Source organism: Stenella coeruleoalba, assembly GCF_951394435.1.
Source record: "Stenella coeruleoalba genome assembly, chromosome: X".
In the NCBI taxonomy this organism is placed as follows: domain Eukaryota; kingdom Metazoa; phylum Chordata; class Mammalia; order Artiodactyla; family Delphinidae; genus Stenella; species Stenella coeruleoalba.
In genome coordinates, this window is record NC_137152.1 from 85,639,230 (window position 1) to 85,659,807 (window position 20,578).

A 20,578-nucleotide genomic window follows, 5' to 3' on the forward strand; every position below is an offset into this window, starting at 1 on the left:
GCTGATGCACCAAATTTGGCTAATCCTTACCTTGGTGGTACAAGAATACCTGCAGAATTATCTTGAGTCATATTTAAACAGGGAATGTGATATTTGACCAGCCACATACACACATGACTCTGTAGAATGGGGATGGGGTGGTTAGTTCCATAATGAGTTTATGCAAAAGTAGAGCAGGGAGGACATGTCTCTTGAATACATACCTTTTGATGCCCATACATTTAATCAACTAACATTTACTAAGCCCTTGCTATCAACTTAGATCCCAGGAATAGAGTGATGAACAAGAGCAACAAATTCTTTGCTCACACTTAACAAAAAGCACATGATAGAAAATCAAAGAGAAGAGCAAGTATAAACAACCATGGCTCAAATAGGCTTAGTATATTCAAGAAACAGAGTAAATACGATTGCGACTGCACCCTAATGAGTGAAGGACAGAATGTTACGATAGGCCACATCATGTAGGATGTTAAAGAAAGCAAGAAGACATGGGCATGTTTAGCACTGAAGTATTGAAAATGGAGTCAAGAAGAGCCAAATTGATTGAACCAAATTTTACCTTATTGGCTGAGACTTAAAAACATTTCTGGTGGCTTTAGCTTCATGGCTCTTAAAGAAGCTGTCAAACATCTAATAGAATTAAATGTTCTTACATTTGATCCCTAGTGGCCATATATTAAACCCTAAGAACCTACATTGAGGAAGAGAGAAAAGCAATAGCTCACAATCTACATTGTATAATGGGGTTACATCTGAATATCAGAATGGAAGTGTATCTTCAGATGACACAGGCATCACATAGTCAGGAGTACTTGCCAGTAATTAACTTCACTAGAAATCCAAGTAGCAGTCATTTTGATTAACTTAGTTTGTAAACCCAATGGGCAGCAGCCATCTGCACTCCTGTGTTTTGTATGGTGTCTGGCATATTGTGAAATTTCAATGAATACTAAGAAGTACAAATAGTAACAATCATTTGAGGCCATCTTAAAATTATTGGTTGGCATGTTAATCCCATTTATCAGGATTGTTTTTACTTAGTTGTAAAAATACTCGGTTTTGAATTATCCCTGGCACTTTTGTTTTTTAACAGCAGGTATCCCTTGATGTTTAGAACACATATGATTCTGAAATGTCTCACCAAGAGATTTACAGTTGACCTTCTTTTGAGTCTTACCAGGCTGCTTCTGATCTCTTCCTCATACTTTCCAGATTTCTTTTGTGAGGTTGATATCTTCTGGAGTCTAGGTAGAGTAGGGTAGGGAAATGTCATGGGATATATATAGGGAAATGAAGGCAGAATTCAATTTCATAAATACCCTTCTATTATGGGTTAGCCCAGTAATGTCCAATTTCTAAAGCAGCTTTATGGTAAAATTCAATGTTGAAATTCCTTTATAATTCTAGTTTTGATGAATAAAATTAATCCACTCTGCTAGGATTTGTTCTTTGTAGGAACCCAAATTCGACCCCTGACATATCTCAGTAAACACCTTAAAAAGCTATGTGAGTTAACGGGTATCTTCTATATGTTGATCTGTTTTTATTTTTATTTTATATTGGAGTATAGTTAATTAACAATGATGTGCTAGTTACAGGTGTACAACAAAGTGATTCACTTATACCCATACAAGTTGTTGATCTGTTTTTTGGTATGTATCCTATAAAAGAAAATGTTGGCTTAGAAACCAATGGAAAAATTAACAATCCTTGGAATACCTGTTAAGGGACTGGCCATAAGGGCAAACCAGAAATGGCTATAGCCCTAGTTATAGACTTTCTCATAAGTTTTTGCTATCAGATTGTCAACATAGCAATGTTTACCACTGGGAAAGCAGTCTGACTGTTTTACATTTCAGAAGATGGGTACAGCTGCTCTATGTAGCTATCTCATGGCCAGAGATGTCCACATTAGCATTTTGTTCCATATCTTCATGTCAGTTGAAGTAGAAAAATGTTCTGTGTTGTTTCCATGTTGTTTCTTATTTCTAGGCAAGGTCCTAAGTGGAAAAGTCAATATTCTTGAAATATACAGAGTAAAAACATAGGTGTAAACACCCAATAAAGCCATTTTGCTATTTCTCTATCCCTACAGAAACTCGACATATTGCATGAAGGTGTCAATGTCCTTGACTGTTGCAGAGAATGAATCAGGTCTGTGCTACAATAGCAGGATCCGCTATTTGGAAAAATCTGAAGTCACTAAAAGAAAGGAGATATCCTGCCCAGACATGGATGACTTTAAAAAGTCCGATCAGGAGCCTGATGTTGTGTGGTACAAGGTAACTCAGCATGATGTCAAATGCATTTTTTTACCCTAAGTCAATAGCTGGCTTGGGGAGATAAAAAGGGAGAGATTTTATTTTGAGTTTTTGGTATTAGATATTTCACTGAGAAGAATCAGCAGATCCACAGCTAAATAATTCAGAGCTATGATCCCTATATATTACTGGTTTTCATGTACTTCCATCAGCAGGTGTCAGAAGCAATCCCAGCTTCTCCAATGACTAAAAATAAGGAAAATATCCCTTTACCCCAACTCATGAGAGCAAATGGGAAGAAGAGTGAAGACTGAAATAACACATGAAAGAAATTATTTGAGGGACCTAGAAATATTATTCACTGTTAGGAACAAAGGCCCATCTTTACAAGGAATGGTGCTTACAAGAAATAACAACGATTATCATGGTCTATATTGTGAGAACCACTGCAGTCAGTGCAGAGGAGAGAAATGGGCCCAGTGCAGGATATGTGAACACTGGAAATAACGTGTTTATCTGGAAATAAACCACACTCAAAGGTTGTACAGATGAGAGTTGAATGAAGGAACTGTTTACAGAGGTGTGGTTAGGGTTAAGGGAACCAAAAAGGGAAAAAGCTGTAAATTACCGCTCCTAGGTCTAGAGTGGCAAGGGGAAGGAGCTGTATCTCTGGAACCTGGCAAGAGCGGAGCAGGCCTGTCAAGAGCTGTGGCCTTAGAGGAGCATATTAACTGTGGAAAACAGAGAGGGAGTGGATAGAATGGACACCCTAACCCCTCTTAACTCCCGCCTTCTGGTTTCTTGCTAGTGTCTTCCCTCCCACCATGTGAGTTCAAACAGAATTCAGAAAGCAAAACCAGGGGGTAGAATCAATAGTCTTCAGCTTCTCTGGGCCCAGAGTAGGTCAGACAAAGGCAGAGCATGGATCTAGGGCAGGAAGCAGAAAAATAAACATACAACCTTTCAACTATGATATTCTGGCTGCGAGCCTGGGGCACTGTGGTTCTAAAAGAGGACTGAGCACCCTCTGCCACCTCTGAGCCACACTGGTTGGCCCATGGTGACCATATATGACTATATATGGTGGCCAGAGGTGACCAAGGGGGTTTTCTGCACAGGTACTGTGCACATTATTGCAACCAAACATACATAAAAGGTAGGACAGGTTGTTTCTGTAGTATCTGACAGACCCTCAGTTTCCAGGAAAGCCTAAACCCTAGCTCCTACAGTTGTCAGGTGCTTTTACATTTGGAAGTTCCTCTATCTTCATGCCTGGGGGAACTCGACAAGAGACAGCAAGAGCATGTCCTGAACTAGAACCTCAAGTCTCTTTGTGAAGTGTCATCCTCCTTTTTTTTTTCTTAATATTCTGACACATAAAAAGGAACATGATGTTCATTATGCATAAATATAGAATATCCATACTTAGTGGGACCCTTCATGCCATCATCAGCCTTGTTAGTAGTTCTTTTTTCTTTAATTTTTTTTTTTTTTTGGCCACGCTGCATGGCATGTGGGATCTTAGTTCCCTGACCAGGGATCAAACCCGCACGCCCTGCAGTGGAGGTACAGAGTCTTAACCACTCGACAACCAGGGAAAGTCCTAGCCTTGTTAGTATTTCTTAATCACTTATTATGTGCCATTTGCTGTGCTAAGCTTGGTCTCTATGTTATCTCACTTAAGTCTCAATGCAACTCTGTGTGGTGGGCGCTATTATCATCATTTAACAGAGGAAAAAACTTGAGTCTTACAGGAATGTAGAGACTTGTCCAAAGCTACTCAGCTAACAAAGCTTCATTTTATATTCAAGGCAGTGTGGTTCCAGAGTCCATTTTCTTAATCACTAACCTCTCCTGCAATAGGCCTGGAGCTAAACCCAGCCTCGATTGCAGGCACTTCTTTAAGATGAGTAAAAAAGGTTTTATTTCAATTTTATACTTCAGGAAGGGAGGTTGACTAGCTCAAGGGTTAGCAGCTAGGAGTAAACTCCAGGTCATCAGCTTTCTCTTACAGTGTTCATTCTATCTCATCTTTTTGTCTTTTCACTAAATTCTTTTTTCCCCTTTCTTCACATCTCTATACATCACCATAGTCATTGTCTACCAAAGCAGTTTATTCCTTGGAAAAAGCTAACCCTCACTCTTTCTTAGAAATGGACCAATGATGGTGAAACAAAGGGCTTTTCCAGCTCTGCCTGGATAATAACATTTAATATTTGTATAACATTTTACAATTGATAAATAATAAGCATAATGATAGGTAATATTTATTAAGTACTTACTATATGCCAGACTCTATTTTAAGTGCTTTAGATGGATTAACTCAACTTCTAGTTTCTCAGTCTCAATCTTATGTCTTATGTAGGTATTATTATCCCCATTTTACAAAAGACATGACTGGAGACTCAGACGAGTTAAGTGACTCAACAAATGTCACACAGCTGTTTGTGACTTGCAGTTTGGCTCCTGGGCCCTTCCACTTAGCCATTACACTATACAAATGGATCAGGATAAAAAATTAAAACCAAAAGTTAAAGAGTCTGTGAAGCTCCCAAATGCATTGTTAACCCCACTTTTCACACATGGTTTTAAGTAAATCCTTGAAAAATTGACATATTAGGAAAACGTTTCCTTTTTAGCCAATACTTCGATAATCTGCCTTGCTTGCTTTGTAGTCTGTGCATTTCCTACCAGACTGAACATGAAGTGATTTTGCTCTGGCTACAACAATGAAAAAAGGAAGACACATTTGTCTGGAGTTAATTCTGGTGCATATCCAAAGTTAGAAATGTACAATGTATTATCTCCAGTGTTTTAACAGTGAAAAGTATGTGTTGCATGATCCTTTTCCCAGTCTTCTTTTCAAATATATGTAATCTTTAAACTTGTTTACTTTCCAACCATCCTGTTATGGCAGGCCATTGAGGACTATTCTTCCATGCCTGCAGGTAATCACAGGTGAATAGGAAGGTAGAGGTGGCTCATATGGCACTGGGGCGTGTTCATAAAGATGAATGAGTAAGCCTATCCTGGTTGTCCTTGGAATGTAAGAGATATGCATAAGGGGGCTGTAACTCCTCTATCTGAACTCTGTTAGCAAAAGGAAGTGAGGAGAGTGGCTACACTTTCAGCACTTCCTCCTGACGCTATGTATGGGGCTTAAATATTAGAACAGAATATACAATTATGTCAATGCTTTTGGAAACATTTTTGAAATGAGAGATAAAGATTATTTTCTTTATTGAACTAAGAACACAAGAACAACCTCATTATTCACTGAGAACACTTGACACAAGAGTGTAGAGTCCCTTTATCCCATTTCTAAACAAAAAAATTCCCTAACCTTAATAGGACATTAGGAATGAAAATACAAATATGTTCCTTGGGGTAAAACGCATATCTGTGTCATTAGTTACCTCTGCTGATAAAAGGCTGATGTTAATGAAGTCAAGTCTTCCAGTTTGAATCCTCCTTTTTCTTGCCACAATTATCTTAATTTCAGATGTTTGCCGTTGGTTATAATGGAATGGTTGAGTGCATTATGGATAGGTCAGTGCAAATTCATTCATTCAGTTAGTATATATATACTGGGTGCCTACTATGTGCATGTTGACTATATATATCTAATTCATTTTTAATAGCTGTATCATAGTTCATAGGCTAGATATAACCTTGCTTTATTCAACCATTTTTCAGATGGATATTCAATTTTTTCTAGTTTTTTAAAAATAATCCAAGTATTGCAGTAAACATCCTTGAAAACATACTTATATCCTTACATCCATGGCATACAAGATAGGAATGATCTCTGTCAGTTCTATTATTCAGTATTGTTTTGGAGGTTCTAGCTGATGCCATAAGAAATTTAAATGAAATACACTATACAAACATTGGAAAAGGAGGACAAAATAATCTTATTTTTCAGATTGTATAATTGTATACCAAGAAAACCCAAGAGATTAAACAACAACAAAAAAATAGAACTAATGAGATAATTTGATAAGTTAGCTTAATAAAAATATACAAACTATTCAATAATTTTTATTTTTGCCAGTAATAATCGGTTAGATATGTAAAGGAAAAAATGAAATTATCCCAGTTACAACAATGAAAAACTGTAAAACACTTTGGAATACATTTAACAAAGATGGGAGGAGACCTATATAAAAATATAATTTTATTGAAGGACATAAAATATAGTCTAAATTAATGGAGAGACAGAACATATTTCTGCATTGGAAGATCTCATAGAAAAAAAGATCAGTTATTCCCAATATTATATAAATAAGTAATCCAATTTGCTAAAATATGAATTTTTAGAAATTAGACAACATGATAAACATTATAACATTCATATGGATGAGTGAATATATCAGTTTTGCAAATGAAATTTTGGAAGAAAACATTAATAAGAGGGGACTTAGTCTAACTGAGACTGAACTTACTGCAAAACAGTAGCAATTAAAATAGTAAGTTTAAGAAAGCATAAATAGATCAGTTAAATAGAATAGAGAATCCAGAAACAGATAAAGTATGTATATATGAGAATTTAGTATATAATAACATATCATTTTAATGGGTTTGGAGGGGGGATAACGGCTTATTAAAAATGATGGCCACATAATTGACAATTCACTTGCAAAAAAATAGATATCTGACTCATACCATGTTTAAGAAAATTGCAGATGGATTGTGAGGAGTTAATTTCGTCTCCTAAATAATAGTCTAGGAATGACCATTTCTAAATGCTGTCACTCATTACAATGAGATAAGCTTCCAAAGTTAAGAGCTTTACAGTTATTTATCTTGCTAAACATTCTGACAGTTTTCTTTCTTTTTTTTAAATGCTAAGTTGGGTAGTATGGAGTTTTTTTTTAATTTAATTTTTATTTTATATTTGAGTATAGTTGATTTACAATGTTGTGTTAGTTTCAGGTGTACAGCAAAGTGATTCAGTTATACAGATACATATATCTATTCTTTTTCAGATTCTTTTCCCATATAGGTTATTATAGAATATTGAATAGAGTTCCCTGTGCTATACAATAGGTCCTTGTTGATTATCTATTTTATATATAGTAGTGTGTATATGTTAATCCCAAACTCCTAATGTATGCCTCCCCCCGACCTTTCCCTTTTGGTAACCATGAGTTTGTTTTTGAAGTCTGTGAGTCTGTTTCCACTTTGTAAATACGTTCATTTGAGCTTCTGCTGAAAAATCAGCTGTTAACCTTATGGGCATTCCCTTGTATGTTATTTGTTGCTTTTCCCTTGTTGCCTTAAATATTTTCTCTTTGTCTTTAAGTTTTGTCAATTTGATTAAAATGTGTCTTGGCGTGTTTCTCCTTGGGTTTATCCTGTATCGGACTCTCTGTGCTTCCTGAACTTGAGTGTTTCCTTACCCATGTTAGGGAAGTTTTCAGCTACTATCTCTTCAAATGTTTTCTCAGGCAGGTTCTCTCTCTTCTCCTTCTGGGACCCCTATAATGCAAATGTTGGTGTGTTTGAAGTTGTCCCAGAAGTCTCTTAGACTGTCCTCATTTCTTTCCACTCCTTTTTCTTTATTCTGTTTTGTGACAATTATTTCCACCAGTCTGTCTTCCAGCTCACTTATTCCTTCTTCTGCCTCATTTATTCTGCTATTGATTCCTTCTAGTGTATTTTTCATTTCAGTTATTGTATTGTTTATCTCTGTTTGTTCTTTAAATCTTCTGGTTCTTTGTTAAACATTTCTTGTACCTTCTCAGTCTGTTCCTCCATTCTTTTTCTGAGATCTTGGATCATCTTTACTATCATTATTCTGAATTCCTTTTCAGGCAGATTGCCTATCTCCACTTCACTTAGTTGTTCTTCTGGGCTTTTATCTTGTTCCTGCATCTGGAACATGTTTCTCTGCCATCCCATTTTGTCTAACTTTCTGTATTTGTGGTCTCTGTTCTGCAGGCTGTAGGATTGTAGTTCTTCCTGCTTCTGGTGTATGCCCCCTCGTGGGTGAGGTTGGTCCAAGGTTTTGTGCAGGCTTCCTGGTGGGAGGGACTGGTGCCTGTCCACTGGTGGGTGGCGCTGGGTCTTGTCCCTCTGATGGGCAGGGCTGTGTCAAGGGGTGTGTCTAGAGATGGCTGTGGGCTCAGGACAACTTTAAGCCCCCTGTCTGTTGATGGGTGGGTCTGTGTTTCCACTCTGTTTGTTGTTTAGCCTGAGGTGTCCCAGCACTGGAGCCTTCAGGCTGTTGGGTGGGGCCAGGTCTCGGTGCCAAAATGGTGACCACCAGGGAAGCTCACTCTGAGGAATACTGCCTGGGGTCTCTGCCACCAGTGTCCTTGCCCCTGTAGTGGGCCACAGCCAACCCTTGCCTCCCCAGGAGAGCCTCCAAGACCCACAGGTAGGTCTGGCCCAGGCTTCTATGGAGTCACTGTTTTGCCCACAGTCCCAGTGCACGTGAAACCTTGTGTGTGCCCTTGAAGAGTGGAGTCTCTGTTTCCCTCCATCCTGTGGATCTCCTGTACACAAGCCCACTGGTCTTCAAAGCCAAATGCTCTGGGGGCTCCTCCTCCTGATGCCAGACCCCCAGGCTGGGGAACCTGACATGGGGCTCAGAACTCTCACTCCTATGGGTGAACATCTGTGATATAATTATTTTCCAGTTTGTGGGTCACCCACTCGGTGGTTATAGGATTTGATTATATCATGAAAGTTCCCCTCCTACCGTCCTGTGGTTTCTTATTTGTCTTTGGATGTAGAATATCTTTTTTGGTAGGTTCCAGTCTTTTTTGTCAATGGTTGTACAGCAATAAGTTGTGATTTTGGTGTTTTCATGAGAGGAGGTGAGCTCAAGTCTTTCTAATCTGCAATCTTGTCTCCCAGAAAATCCTGACAATTTTCTTAAAGAGGGAAAAAGAAGGTCATTGAAGACCTTGTAATACCACAGCCCAAATGGCCGACACATTTTGACTATAAAAATGGTTTGGCAAAATGCTTGGGGTTTTTGAATCCCTTTTGAAAATGTATTGATATTAGTATGTACCTTATTTTGTAACCATAAAATTACATTCCATCCTGAAAATCTTAATCTATTTAACTAGAATTTTCAAAGATACTTTTATCCGGAAGGAATGAGCTAGGAATCCCATGAAGGCTTCAATTTTGTATGCCCTAAAACCACAGTCAGTGACACAAGATTTAAGACCCGTTTATCCTTGTTTTTATTTTTAGGTATGGCATTAGAAATGGGAAAATGGTTATTTATTATTTGCAAATTATAGAGAAGATGGGTTGCTATTTGAGGGATGGGTATTTAATATGTGTAAGAAGCACTGGTCTTTGAGCCTGGGGACCTGGATTCTGGTCACCATTACACCATTAATGTGGATGAGTAATTGGATGACCCTGGGCCTCTATTTTCCCACATATAAAATAGATATAACAATGTATGCCATATATCTCAGACATGTTATAAACATCTAATGACTAAAGTCCTTGATATTTGCTGCTACTATAGAAAGGAAAAAGTTACATAGAAAGCTAGAAGCAAAGTTAGGACATCTCCAACTCCAATTGGGAATTTAAGATTGAGGGTTTTTAAAGTCCTGTTATTCTGTATAATCTACAAACATAAAATGCATCCTTTTTACTTGAACAACTTGATGTGTTTTAGCAAATATATACACCACAAACAAGATACAGAACATTTTCATCATTGCAATTTTCTCCATGTCCTTTTGTATTCAGTCCCTTCCTCCAAGCCCCAGTCCTTGCTAAAAAGATATGTTTTCTATTCCTATGGTTTTGTATTTTCCAGAATGTCATATAAATGGAATAATATGATATGTAGCCTTTTGTGCCTATCTTTGCTCACTTAGCATAATTCATTTGAGATTTGTCAATGTTGTGGTATATAACAATAGTTCATTCCTTTTATTGCTGAATAATAGTCCAATATTCCACTGTAGAGATGTACCACTGTTTAGCCATTCACCCATTGATGACCATTTGCTGCTGGGTTTTGGTGATTAGGAATAAAGATCTTATAAGGTTGAGTTTTGACTGTCCAATTTCTGGATTTATCAAAATGATATGTTTTTGTCAACTTCTATAATTATTGACATGTTTGTTTTTCTCAAATTTAACAGGAGTTTGCTATTGATCTTTCCTAAATTGTTATAAGAATCCAGACTTTAAAGGGTCTTCCTGTGTATCCTTAATGGCATTAATGACATCTGAGAGATAAAAACAGATCAAAGTAAATTAAAGCCTTTTAAGCAATGTCTCTTTTTATAATCTGACTACCTTCTATATATCCATTAGAATGATCTTTTAGAAATGCACATCTGATCATAGTGTGCCACTATTTAAAGCACTCCAATGATTCTATAAAAACTTTTAGTTAGTAGTTCCTTTTTGTTGAGTATTTACAGGGCCTGACACTGTGCCACACATGTTCATTAATTAGCTAATTCAATTCTTAGAACAGTCTTATGAGATAGGTTATATAGTGACAGAGCTGAGATTTGAAACCTGACAGTGTACAAATATCTTAGAATGGAATTTAAGGCTTTTAGTATCTGGCCTCCGCCTACTCATTGCCACTCTCAAGAGAGCAAAACTATTCATATTTTTTTGTCCACTCCATGGTTTTTCACATCTGAGTTCTTCTACACATGTTATTCCCTCTGTCCTGTATGTCCTGCTTGCCTGCCTAACTTTTATATATTGTTCAAAACTCATTTCATTTGCTTATAGTAACCTATCTGTACACCAAACCTCTCTGTCATACCCAGTCTGGTATGATCTAGTCTGGTAATCTTGGATGAGCCAGCATTAGAATGACTTCAAATATTTCTTCTGTTCCTTTCTCACTTTCTTCTCCTTCTGGTATTCCCATTACATTTATGTTACATCTTTTGTACTCCTCTCACAGTTCTTGGATATTCTGTTCAATTTCTTTTCATTCTTTTTCCTCTGTTTTTAGTTTGGGAGGTTTCTATTGATATACCTTCAAGCTCACTAATTCTTTCCTCGGCCATGTCCAGTCTATGAATATGCCTATCAAAGACATTCTTTATTTCTGTTACAGTGTTTTGATTTCTAGCATTTCTCTTTTGATTCTAAGAGTTTCCATCTCTCTTCTGTTCTTACATATTGTCCACTATTTCTATTAGTGTCATTAATATATTAATCATACTTATTTTAAATTCCCAGACTGGTAATTCTAAAATTTCTGCCCTATCTTAGTCTGGTTCTGAGGCTTCTTCTTTCTCTTTGAACAGTGTTTTTTTCTGTCTTTTAGTATGCCTTGTAAATATTTTCAAAAATCCAGACGTGATGTACTTGGTAAAAGGAACTGAAGTAAATAGGCCTTTACTGTGAGCTTTTTTTTATGTTTATCTGGCTAAGAGTCAGGCTGTTTTTACTACTTGCTGTAGGTGTTAGAAGCTAAAAGTCTCTCTGGTGTCCTTATTTTTTACTTCCCTGTTATCTTTCTAGAGATATATTCTTTTTTTTTCTTTTCTTTTTTTTTTTTGTGGTACGCGGGCCTCTCACTGTTGTGGCCTCTCCCGTCCTGTAGCACAGGCTCCGGATGTGCAGGCTCAGCGGCCATGGCTCACGGGCCCAGCCATTCCGTGGCATGTGGGATCTTCCCGGACTGGGGCACGAACCCGTGTCCCCTGCATCGGCAGGCGGACTCTCAACCATTGCGCCACCAGGGAAGCCCCTAGAGATATATTCTTAAATAAGGTCTGTGTTGTGCATTTCTTTCAACTGTAATATCGTGTTATTATACAGGAGCCCTATTGATGTGCTGGTAAGGTGTTGGGCAAGGGAAAGCATTCTATAATCCTGTGATTAGATTCCGTCTTTTAGTGAGCCTAGTCCCTGGCCTGTGACCATCATATGTGCTTCTCAGCTTCCTGTAAGACAGGAAAAATAGAGAGGACTGGAGCTGGCTATTTCTTTCCCCACTTCAAAGGCTAGAGGAGGCTGGGGTTGTATATTTCCTGTACCCTACGTCTTTTATGGGCAGGCTCTTTGGGTATATTTCAAAATGGTTTACTTTCCCCATCCTTTTCCAGAAGCAGGATTTTTCTCTGATGTTCAGTCTGAGAAGAACCTGGTGGGGCTCATGGAGGTAAACCTTACAGAAGTGTGGGCTGCCTTCCAAGACTGGGCCCTCAGGGATTTTTTATTTCTCAAGCTAGTTCACACTTAGTCTCCAGAAATTACTCAATTATCCTTTAAGTGTTCCTACCAGTTGGCTCCTGAGGCTGTTTCTGCTCCCAGTAAACTGTGATTCTCTGTATCTACCTGTCTCTCCAGTTTCTGGGACAGTGGCTTTTACTGTGACCTCAATTACCTGATGGAAATAAAAGAAGTTATTGAGTTTCAGTTTGTTCAGCTTTTTTCTTGTTGTTAGGATGGCAGTAATAACTTTCAGGTCCTTTATGTGTCAGATAAGAAAGTAAATTAACCCCTTCATTGGAATGGTAACTTTGGATTGTCTTTTGGATTGTCTCCAGACTCCTATAGAAATATGAGTCACATTAACTCCTAATAGTTATTAACATATCAAGATAGTTGTGTATGTAATTTGAAAGCTGGATGCTGAGGGTAATGATAGAATAATAGTTAATATTTATTGAGTGGTTTTAGCATGTGATGCTCTATATTACAGAGGATTTATATGCATTACCTCATTTAATCCTAATAATTACCCCTATTTGGTATATAATATGATTATCACCAACTTTTTAAATATAGGTGAAGCAACTGAGGCTTAGATTGGTTAAGTAGTATGCTCAAGAACATATAATTTGGGATTTCATCCCAAGTATTTGAATGTGGGATTTATACTGAACTGCTGTGGGGGTACCAAAATTCAACATTAGGACTGTGAAGATAGAAAGTTAGAGGAAAAGAACTAGGGAGGGGAAGGACTCTCTGCAGTGGGTTATCCTAGGCATTTGGAGTGGAAGTACAAGATTGATACCCAATTCACAATTGTGCTCCTATCTCTTCCATCTTTAAAGTGAAGAAAGTTCAGGTTTCCTACAAATTGTTAGGCAGAGCCTAGATGCTCTGTGGAATAGTTCAGTCTCCAGGGCAAAGGAGAGAAGTTTGGTGTGAGGGAATGGGTGTTAAGTATTTGAAGAGGACCAGAGGGTATGTGATTGCCTTATGGTTGCACAGCTGCTTTGTGTCTGAAATTCAGAATCAGAATAAATATTTAAATGAATCTTCCTCATGTTCTTGCTGTGAGAAATGAGTCATGTGCTCTGAATAGCACTGAAGTAACCATGACTAACAAATCAAACTGATTGAAATACACCTGTGGTTGTGATGATGCTATCTCAGAAGTAGACTGTGAATGTAGTGGTGAATATTTCAGGGTGGGAACTCCAAGATCCAAATATGGCTGGCAGCTTCAAGGGGCTGGGTCAACAGATGTTTCTGTTGAACATCCTAGGCTCCCAACCTAGCAACTGCTGGCAAATAACATCTTCCACTCAGGAAGGCTGGGAAGAAGGGAAGGAAGCTGGAATTTAAAGGCTGATGTGATTTTGACTGAGCAAGGATGTCCTACAGCAAACTGTTCTGTGAGAGGACAGCTGGACCATGAACTGAAGCTGTTTGTTAAACTTAGGTAAAACTGGTCCTCAGCGAAAACTTCCAGTTGATTAAGTTCAATGTAATGGTCTCAGAGGCATTAACTAATAGAGGCATTACACACTGAGGACAATATTAGGGGCCTGTTCCCATTCGAGGTTCTGGTAGTTTGTCCTTACCTCAGATAAACAACCATCTTGAGACTTGACCTATGTGCTGCAAACTTTATTGCCCACCAGTCTGTCAGAATTAAACTAAACAGGTCTGGAGGGAGTGAAGTATGGTAATGTTGTCTGTCCAATAGGAAAGAGATGATGGGAAGACTGGGGGCAGGAGAGAAGCAGTGACAGTAGTAAGCCTCGCAGCCAGCAGCTTAAGGCAGAGATGCTGCAAATAATGGAGTAAAAAACCTGGAAGACTTCTGAGATTTGATATAGGCACCCAGACGTGGGCAGGATAGCCAATGAGGTAACTTGGTGAAGGATGGGTTGGTGGGGGCAGGATATCATCTACAAGGCTCTTCTGAACAAAATATAATTTCTCTACCCACCTGCTAGGATTAGTGTTGGAGTGGCCTCTTAGGAGCTATACATTTTCAGTGGGTTAAAGTATTACGTTGCTGGGGGATGGTTAACCAATTAGTGAAGATTTGTTCTTATCTGATTAGTCCATTAGCACCAAGTTTCACCAAGTAGAGCCAGACGTTTGGAGGAGATATAATCCAGGATTGTGAAAGTTTAGGGATGAAAAGCATTCTCTGTGTTGGATGACCACTAAATATAGTGCTGCCCAACAAGAGTGTAATGAATAAACTCTGCAAGCCTCTGGATTCTGGTTGTTCATATGGTAGTGTATAGTATCCCCACATGCAGAGTAAAAAACTGAGACCTAAAGAAGTTAGGCAAATTTTCCCAAGATCACAGAACTTGGGTGAACCCCAGATTTTGACCTAGAGCTGTCTTGCTCTGAAGCCAGTTTGCCTTTTCATCTATACTACATTGTTCCAGAAGGATGGAGGTGACCTGAAGATAACATTTTCCTATAACACAGTTAAAAACAAAAACTCTGTTGGGTACAAGGAATCCTTTATAAGGCTAGATGACAACTTGAAAAGCACTTGGGACTATCTGTATCTATCCCAAAGAACATGTGAAGATTCCAGGCTGTTCCTCATCAGGAGTTATTTTATAATTCCTGTACACTCTTTAGATTTTACTTCCTGGGGAAAAAAAACAAAGCAGTGTGCGGAGAAGATGAAAATGGTCAGAGCTAATTGCATATGGACTTTCCCCCCAAAAATGACATTAGAAAACAATGCCATTTGTCTTTGAATGAAGTGAGTGTGTGGGCTCATTTGCCTGCCCCCACCACTGCTATGTGAAAGTGAAGCAGCTCAGTTTTCATTTTCCTTTCCTCTCAAAATGCCCAGAGGGACCATATTTTTGTTTAATGACCTTCAGAATGATTCTTTAGAAATCTGAGGCTATCAGAGTTGGAAGCAATGCGAAAATAATTGTGGATTATTATTGTATGACGATAGTGGCAGCTGGGCTATTTTTTTTCTTTCTGTTCAGTCTTTCTTTTTCATTTTCCCAGAAACCTTATATCCCAAGGTTTAACTCAGAAGCAAATCTCATATAGGTGATAAACCTTGCCAGACATGGTATGTAATAGAATTTCAGACAGACCCTTAAGTGTTCTTTGGAAAGACCCTAGGGAGTGAAGCAGCTTTATATCTAGATGCCCTAGACAGTATTACTTTTATTTACTCTCTGACAATGTGTGTGGGTAGTTGTATTGGACATAAAGCAAGTGTATCTCTTAAATATTATACCTGTGAACTTAAGTGTCAGTTTTTGTGTTTTGTTTTCACTTCTGTTATCATAACAGAAGAAATTTTGTTACAGTAAAATCTAATAAATGGGTACTCACACTTCCAAATCATTTTACGACATGTGCGCACACACACATGCACACACTCAAGCATGCAGAGCTGGGGATTGAGAGTCAGCACTGATTTTACTTTTACATGAATATTTAGGATGTGTCTGCAGAGGATGGGAGTAAGGGTGGGGAGAAGGAGAGGTAGAATAGATGTTGTATATACCATGGGGAATATGGAAACTGTCCTCAACTATTATTCATGTCATCTGCCTCATGATCAATTTTTTAATTCCTTAACTGACAGATCCAGAATTTAAATGATAAAATACTTCAGTACCCCCTCACACCTATCCCCCACAGCTTCACTGATATTTGCACAGCTTTTGGCCACCACTTTCGTTGAACATTTGAGATAAGTGGTAGACAAACTGGAGCAATATGTAAAAAGTAGTCTGAGAAAATTCCCAAAAGACAAAGCCACTTGGCTGAATATTCTTACATACTCTGCTATTGTTGTATCTCTGTCAGTCAACGGAAATGAATCATTCCTTTCTAGTAAAGTCCAATTCCAGTAGCAACACATTCTTACCAGATGAGTAAAAGAATTGACCTCAAAACCCAAATCTTATTATCTGGTCACAGATCACTGAACTCAGAAAATAAGTGGATCATTTCCCCATTACCTTATTACAACAAAGTGTGTCCTCATTTTACCTAGCTATGTTTCTAGAGAATTCCTCAAGCCTCATTTTCTTGATCCCCTTCCCCTCTCAACCTCCTCACAATAGATCTCTTGACTATGGGGAGAGAGACTCTTGAATATTATTATTAGTTTTTACTATAAAAAATAATTAAACCATTGCCAGTGTAAAAGCCAATTAGAATTTTTAAATAATGCCTAAGGCTCCCTTGTTTATATTATGTTGCTAAGTGAACACTATCCTCTTAGAACTCTTAGGACATATTCCTGTCATATAGAAAGAACCAGGGCATTAAAATGCTACTCAGTGACTGCTCTACCTCTTTTGCGTTTGGGGATCTTGTATGCTTTTCTGTTTTTGCAGAATGTCTCTAAGGACATTCTGCTCTTGGGATCAGGCCTTTAAAGTGGTTCTTAGGGTGGTAGTTGTGATGTTTCAATTGGATACAATAAGATGCATTTGTGATGTTTTCTGGTCATTGACGTAACTCTTTAGCTACATATTTTGAAAACTAAAGAGAAGAGTACAAAAAAGTGAAAGTACTAACTTGCCAGTACTAAGACTTAGTGATGTGAATTTTTATTTTTTGCTTACTTGAAAATACTTTCTCTGCAGGAATGCAAGCCAAAAATGTGGAGAAGCATCATAATACAGAAAGGAAATGCCCTTCTAATCCAGGAAGTTCAAGAAGAAGATGGGGGAAATTACACTTGTGAGCTTAAGTATGAAGGAAAACTTGTAAGAAGAACAACTGAATTGAAAGTTACAGGTAAGCATTGGTTTAACCAAATCATGGCAAATGAGATTTTAAGTATAATTTGGTACAGGAAGAAAAAGTTTTCAAACAAAGGGTAAACTAGCTGTGAATTTATAATTAACTACAAATAAAATAGTTGTGAAACTCACTATTAATAAGTTATACTGATAAGCTATATGTGGAATATGGACAATTAATTTAGGGAACATGGTACCAGTTACTGCATATCTGTTCTCTGCTTTTATGAAAGGTTCTTAACCCTTCAGGGTATCATTGATTGTTACTAAGCGTCTCAGAAGAAATATGCTGGAACCACTTTAGAATGTTGACTTACCCCATATGTGGAGTCTTCTTGCAGGTGAAGGCTGCCTCAGAATGAGGTTCTGTTGGGCTTTTGTAATGAAATCTTCTTGGACTGCATCCAAAATATCATTTATATAGAATTTCTCATAAATGAGTGATGTTATTGTGAGGTTCTAGTGAATCTTAAATGGAGCAACTCCAAATGAATAGCATGCACATGTGTGGTTTACATCAGAAGTACAAGCAAATTGTAAATTAGTAATTCTACTCACAATGGAAGAGAGAGACTCAGAATATTCTTACCTGGTGGAGAATGTTAGTAAGTAATTTTCAGCAAAATAGGACAGACCCTAATGACATAAAGATTATCCCTGACAATGGGTGTGATGGACCTTAAGAAACAGTGTGACAAAAGGTCCACCTACTATTGTGCCTGAGCAAATATTGACTAATTCTATTCTTCTTATATATGTTTTAGATGTATGTGTGTGTGTATAAGTACACACACACATTTTTGTATTGTGGGTGAAATCTGAGCCATGGTAAAATTCGACATTATCCAGACAAGTGTAATATTTATTGCACTTATTAGCTTGAGCATTACCTGTTTAACCATCTAATGTTGACATCAACTAGTTGCTTAGTTACAACATACTCTCATTAATGTTAGGAATATAGATTTTCTTCTATATTGTTTTTGTTTATGGCTAGCTGACCTTTATGGGATAGTGTTAAAATCAGTCTACTAATAATGATACTTGCTTAATAAGTTCATTTGTATAACATATATTTGATTTAGTTTTTGATCCCTGAGAGCCAACTAGTTTCTTTTTTCATTTTTTTCTAAATTCTAAATGTTAACAAAAGGAGTAAAAATAAAAATCAATATATATATACTTTAAAATTAATTAAAAATTAATATATATACTTTAGTTCATTCTCTATTCTGATACATGTCAGTTCTACTTCTTAGTCTGAAATTGTAAAGTACCTTCTGTGAAGGTTTGAATTATTATTTTGATTAGAATTGCACGTTGCTTCTCCATGAGCTTTCAAAATAACTACCATATTTGGCCAATCCAAATAGCAAAGATCTGCTTTTGTTTAATTTCTGATTCCCTTAGTATGAACTAGACTTCCTGCCTCATTCAAGCAGAAGAGTCAATCATAGGCAGTTATACATCATTCATAAGTGGCCTGACCATGCACAAATCCTTGCAGAATCATCACTTTGACCACAGTCACACAATCCTTATCTGATGTTTTCAGAACACTTCCATTTGGAGGTCATTTAGTAAAGTTTGTAACATTATAGTGTTTAGCTTATATTTTAAGTTGGACCAGAATAAAGTAAATATCAAACCTCTTTTATGCTTCCATCTGTTGGGTTATGGTGACAACACATTTGTTTCTTTAGTTTGTTTTTAGATTCTGGAGCTTATTTTGGGTGTCTTATAAGGCATTAATTCACTTGCCCTAAACTTTAAGAAAAGTTGAACTGGGGATTTAAAATTTCACCTGAACTCTACCTCTCAGAGTTTCTCAGACTTTAATGTGCATCAGAATCACATGGAAGAACCCAGGTATGGTAAAGATAAGGCTCCTTAAATATAGATTCCCATCTCTCTCCTCCAAATTCTAATTTAGTACATCAGTAAGACAGGGAATTTATCTTTTTGTCCTGGGGAATCTCTTGCATGCCTTTCAAGGATCATGCTTTGAGAAATACTAGCTGAGAAAATGGTGCCAAAGAAGTCAGTCACAGGTATGATTCCCTTGTGAGCATGTTAGTTCACACAGACACACACACACCCAAACTAATTTTCATAGGTCCCAAATTATTTCACCTAAGCTCCTAACAGATGTCATGAAAATACAGAGTTTTGATCACTAAGGGAAATCTGTCAAGGGAGGGTGAGGATAAAACCTCAGCCACTGAAACAGTAATTTATTCATTTGGTATTTAAATAAAAATATACTGAGTATATATTACATACTAGAAAAAAATAATTCAAACTTATCCTTGAGTCATTGTTCATGTAAGTATATATCAAGTTTATTTATTCACAGAGTTCAAATGTTATACTTGATGTAGAGACAAAATGTCTTCTCAGTATGGAAGTTCAAGAGGTTGCTCTGTGAAGATTTATTTTATTTGCAATATTGTCTAAGCTATATTATTCCTTGTTTCCTTGTTTAAAGAGCAATTACTCAGCCATAAAAAGGAAAAAAACTGAGTTATTTGTAGTGAGGTGGATGGACCTAGAGACTGTTATACAGAGTGAAGTAAGTCAGAAAGAGAAAAACAAATACTGTATGCTAACACATGTATAAGGAATCTAATAAAAAAATGGTCATGAGGAACCTAGGGGCAAGATGGGAATAAAGATGAGACTTACTAGAGAATGGACTTGAGGATACGGGGAGGGGGAAGGGTAAGCTGGAACAATGTGAGAGAGTGGCATGGACATATATACACTACCCAACGTAAAATAGATAGCTAGTGGGAAGCAGCCGCATAGCACAGGGAGATCAGCTCGGTGCTTTGTGACCACGTAGAGGGGCGGGATAGGGAGGGTGGGAGGGAGGGAGATGCAAGAGGGAAGAGATATGGGGACATATGTATATGTATAACTGATTCACTTTGTTATAAAGCAGAAACTAACACACCATTGTACAGTTATACTCTAATAAAGATGTTAAAAAAACGAGCAATTAACAGATTGTCCTCTTATATTTCAAAATATAAGGCTGGGATTATTTAAAGAGTAACCCACTTATACTTGTTTTGAGTTTAGCGATATGCAGGCATGGGCTAGGAATATTAATACAAAAATCATAGAGTTGGTTAATTACAAAATCATGTAGGTAGAGGTTTTTAAGATTGTGTATTGCAAGTATGCAAGTTTAAAAAGATTATCAAAATTTTAAAAGATTATTTTCTCACTGTTCTTTTAAATTTATAAATCAGAAATATTTCTTCAGTGAAACAAATGCTCTCTTAAAGTGTATAGGTACTACTTGCTTTAAATATACCGGTTGTAAAAAGATCTAGTTATTCAAAACTG

General features: G+C 37.3%; 1 protein-coding gene across 1 annotated transcript in view; it reads left to right on the forward strand.

Annotated features, from left to right (window-relative positions):
* Positions 1–20,578, forward strand: part of IL1RAPL2 (interleukin 1 receptor accessory protein like 2) — a gene marked incomplete at its 3' end in the record, with an annotated part of 1,138,357 nt that overhangs the window by 639,404 nt on the left and 478,375 nt on the right. Inside the window, exons 4-5 of the mRNA XM_079911241.1 lie at positions 2,099–2,285; positions 17,066–17,219. Of these exons, the coding sequence (XP_079767367.1) occupies positions 2,099–2,285; positions 17,066–17,219 (341 nt within the window). The remainder of the gene's footprint in view (positions 1–2,098; positions 2,286–17,065; positions 17,220–20,578) is intronic.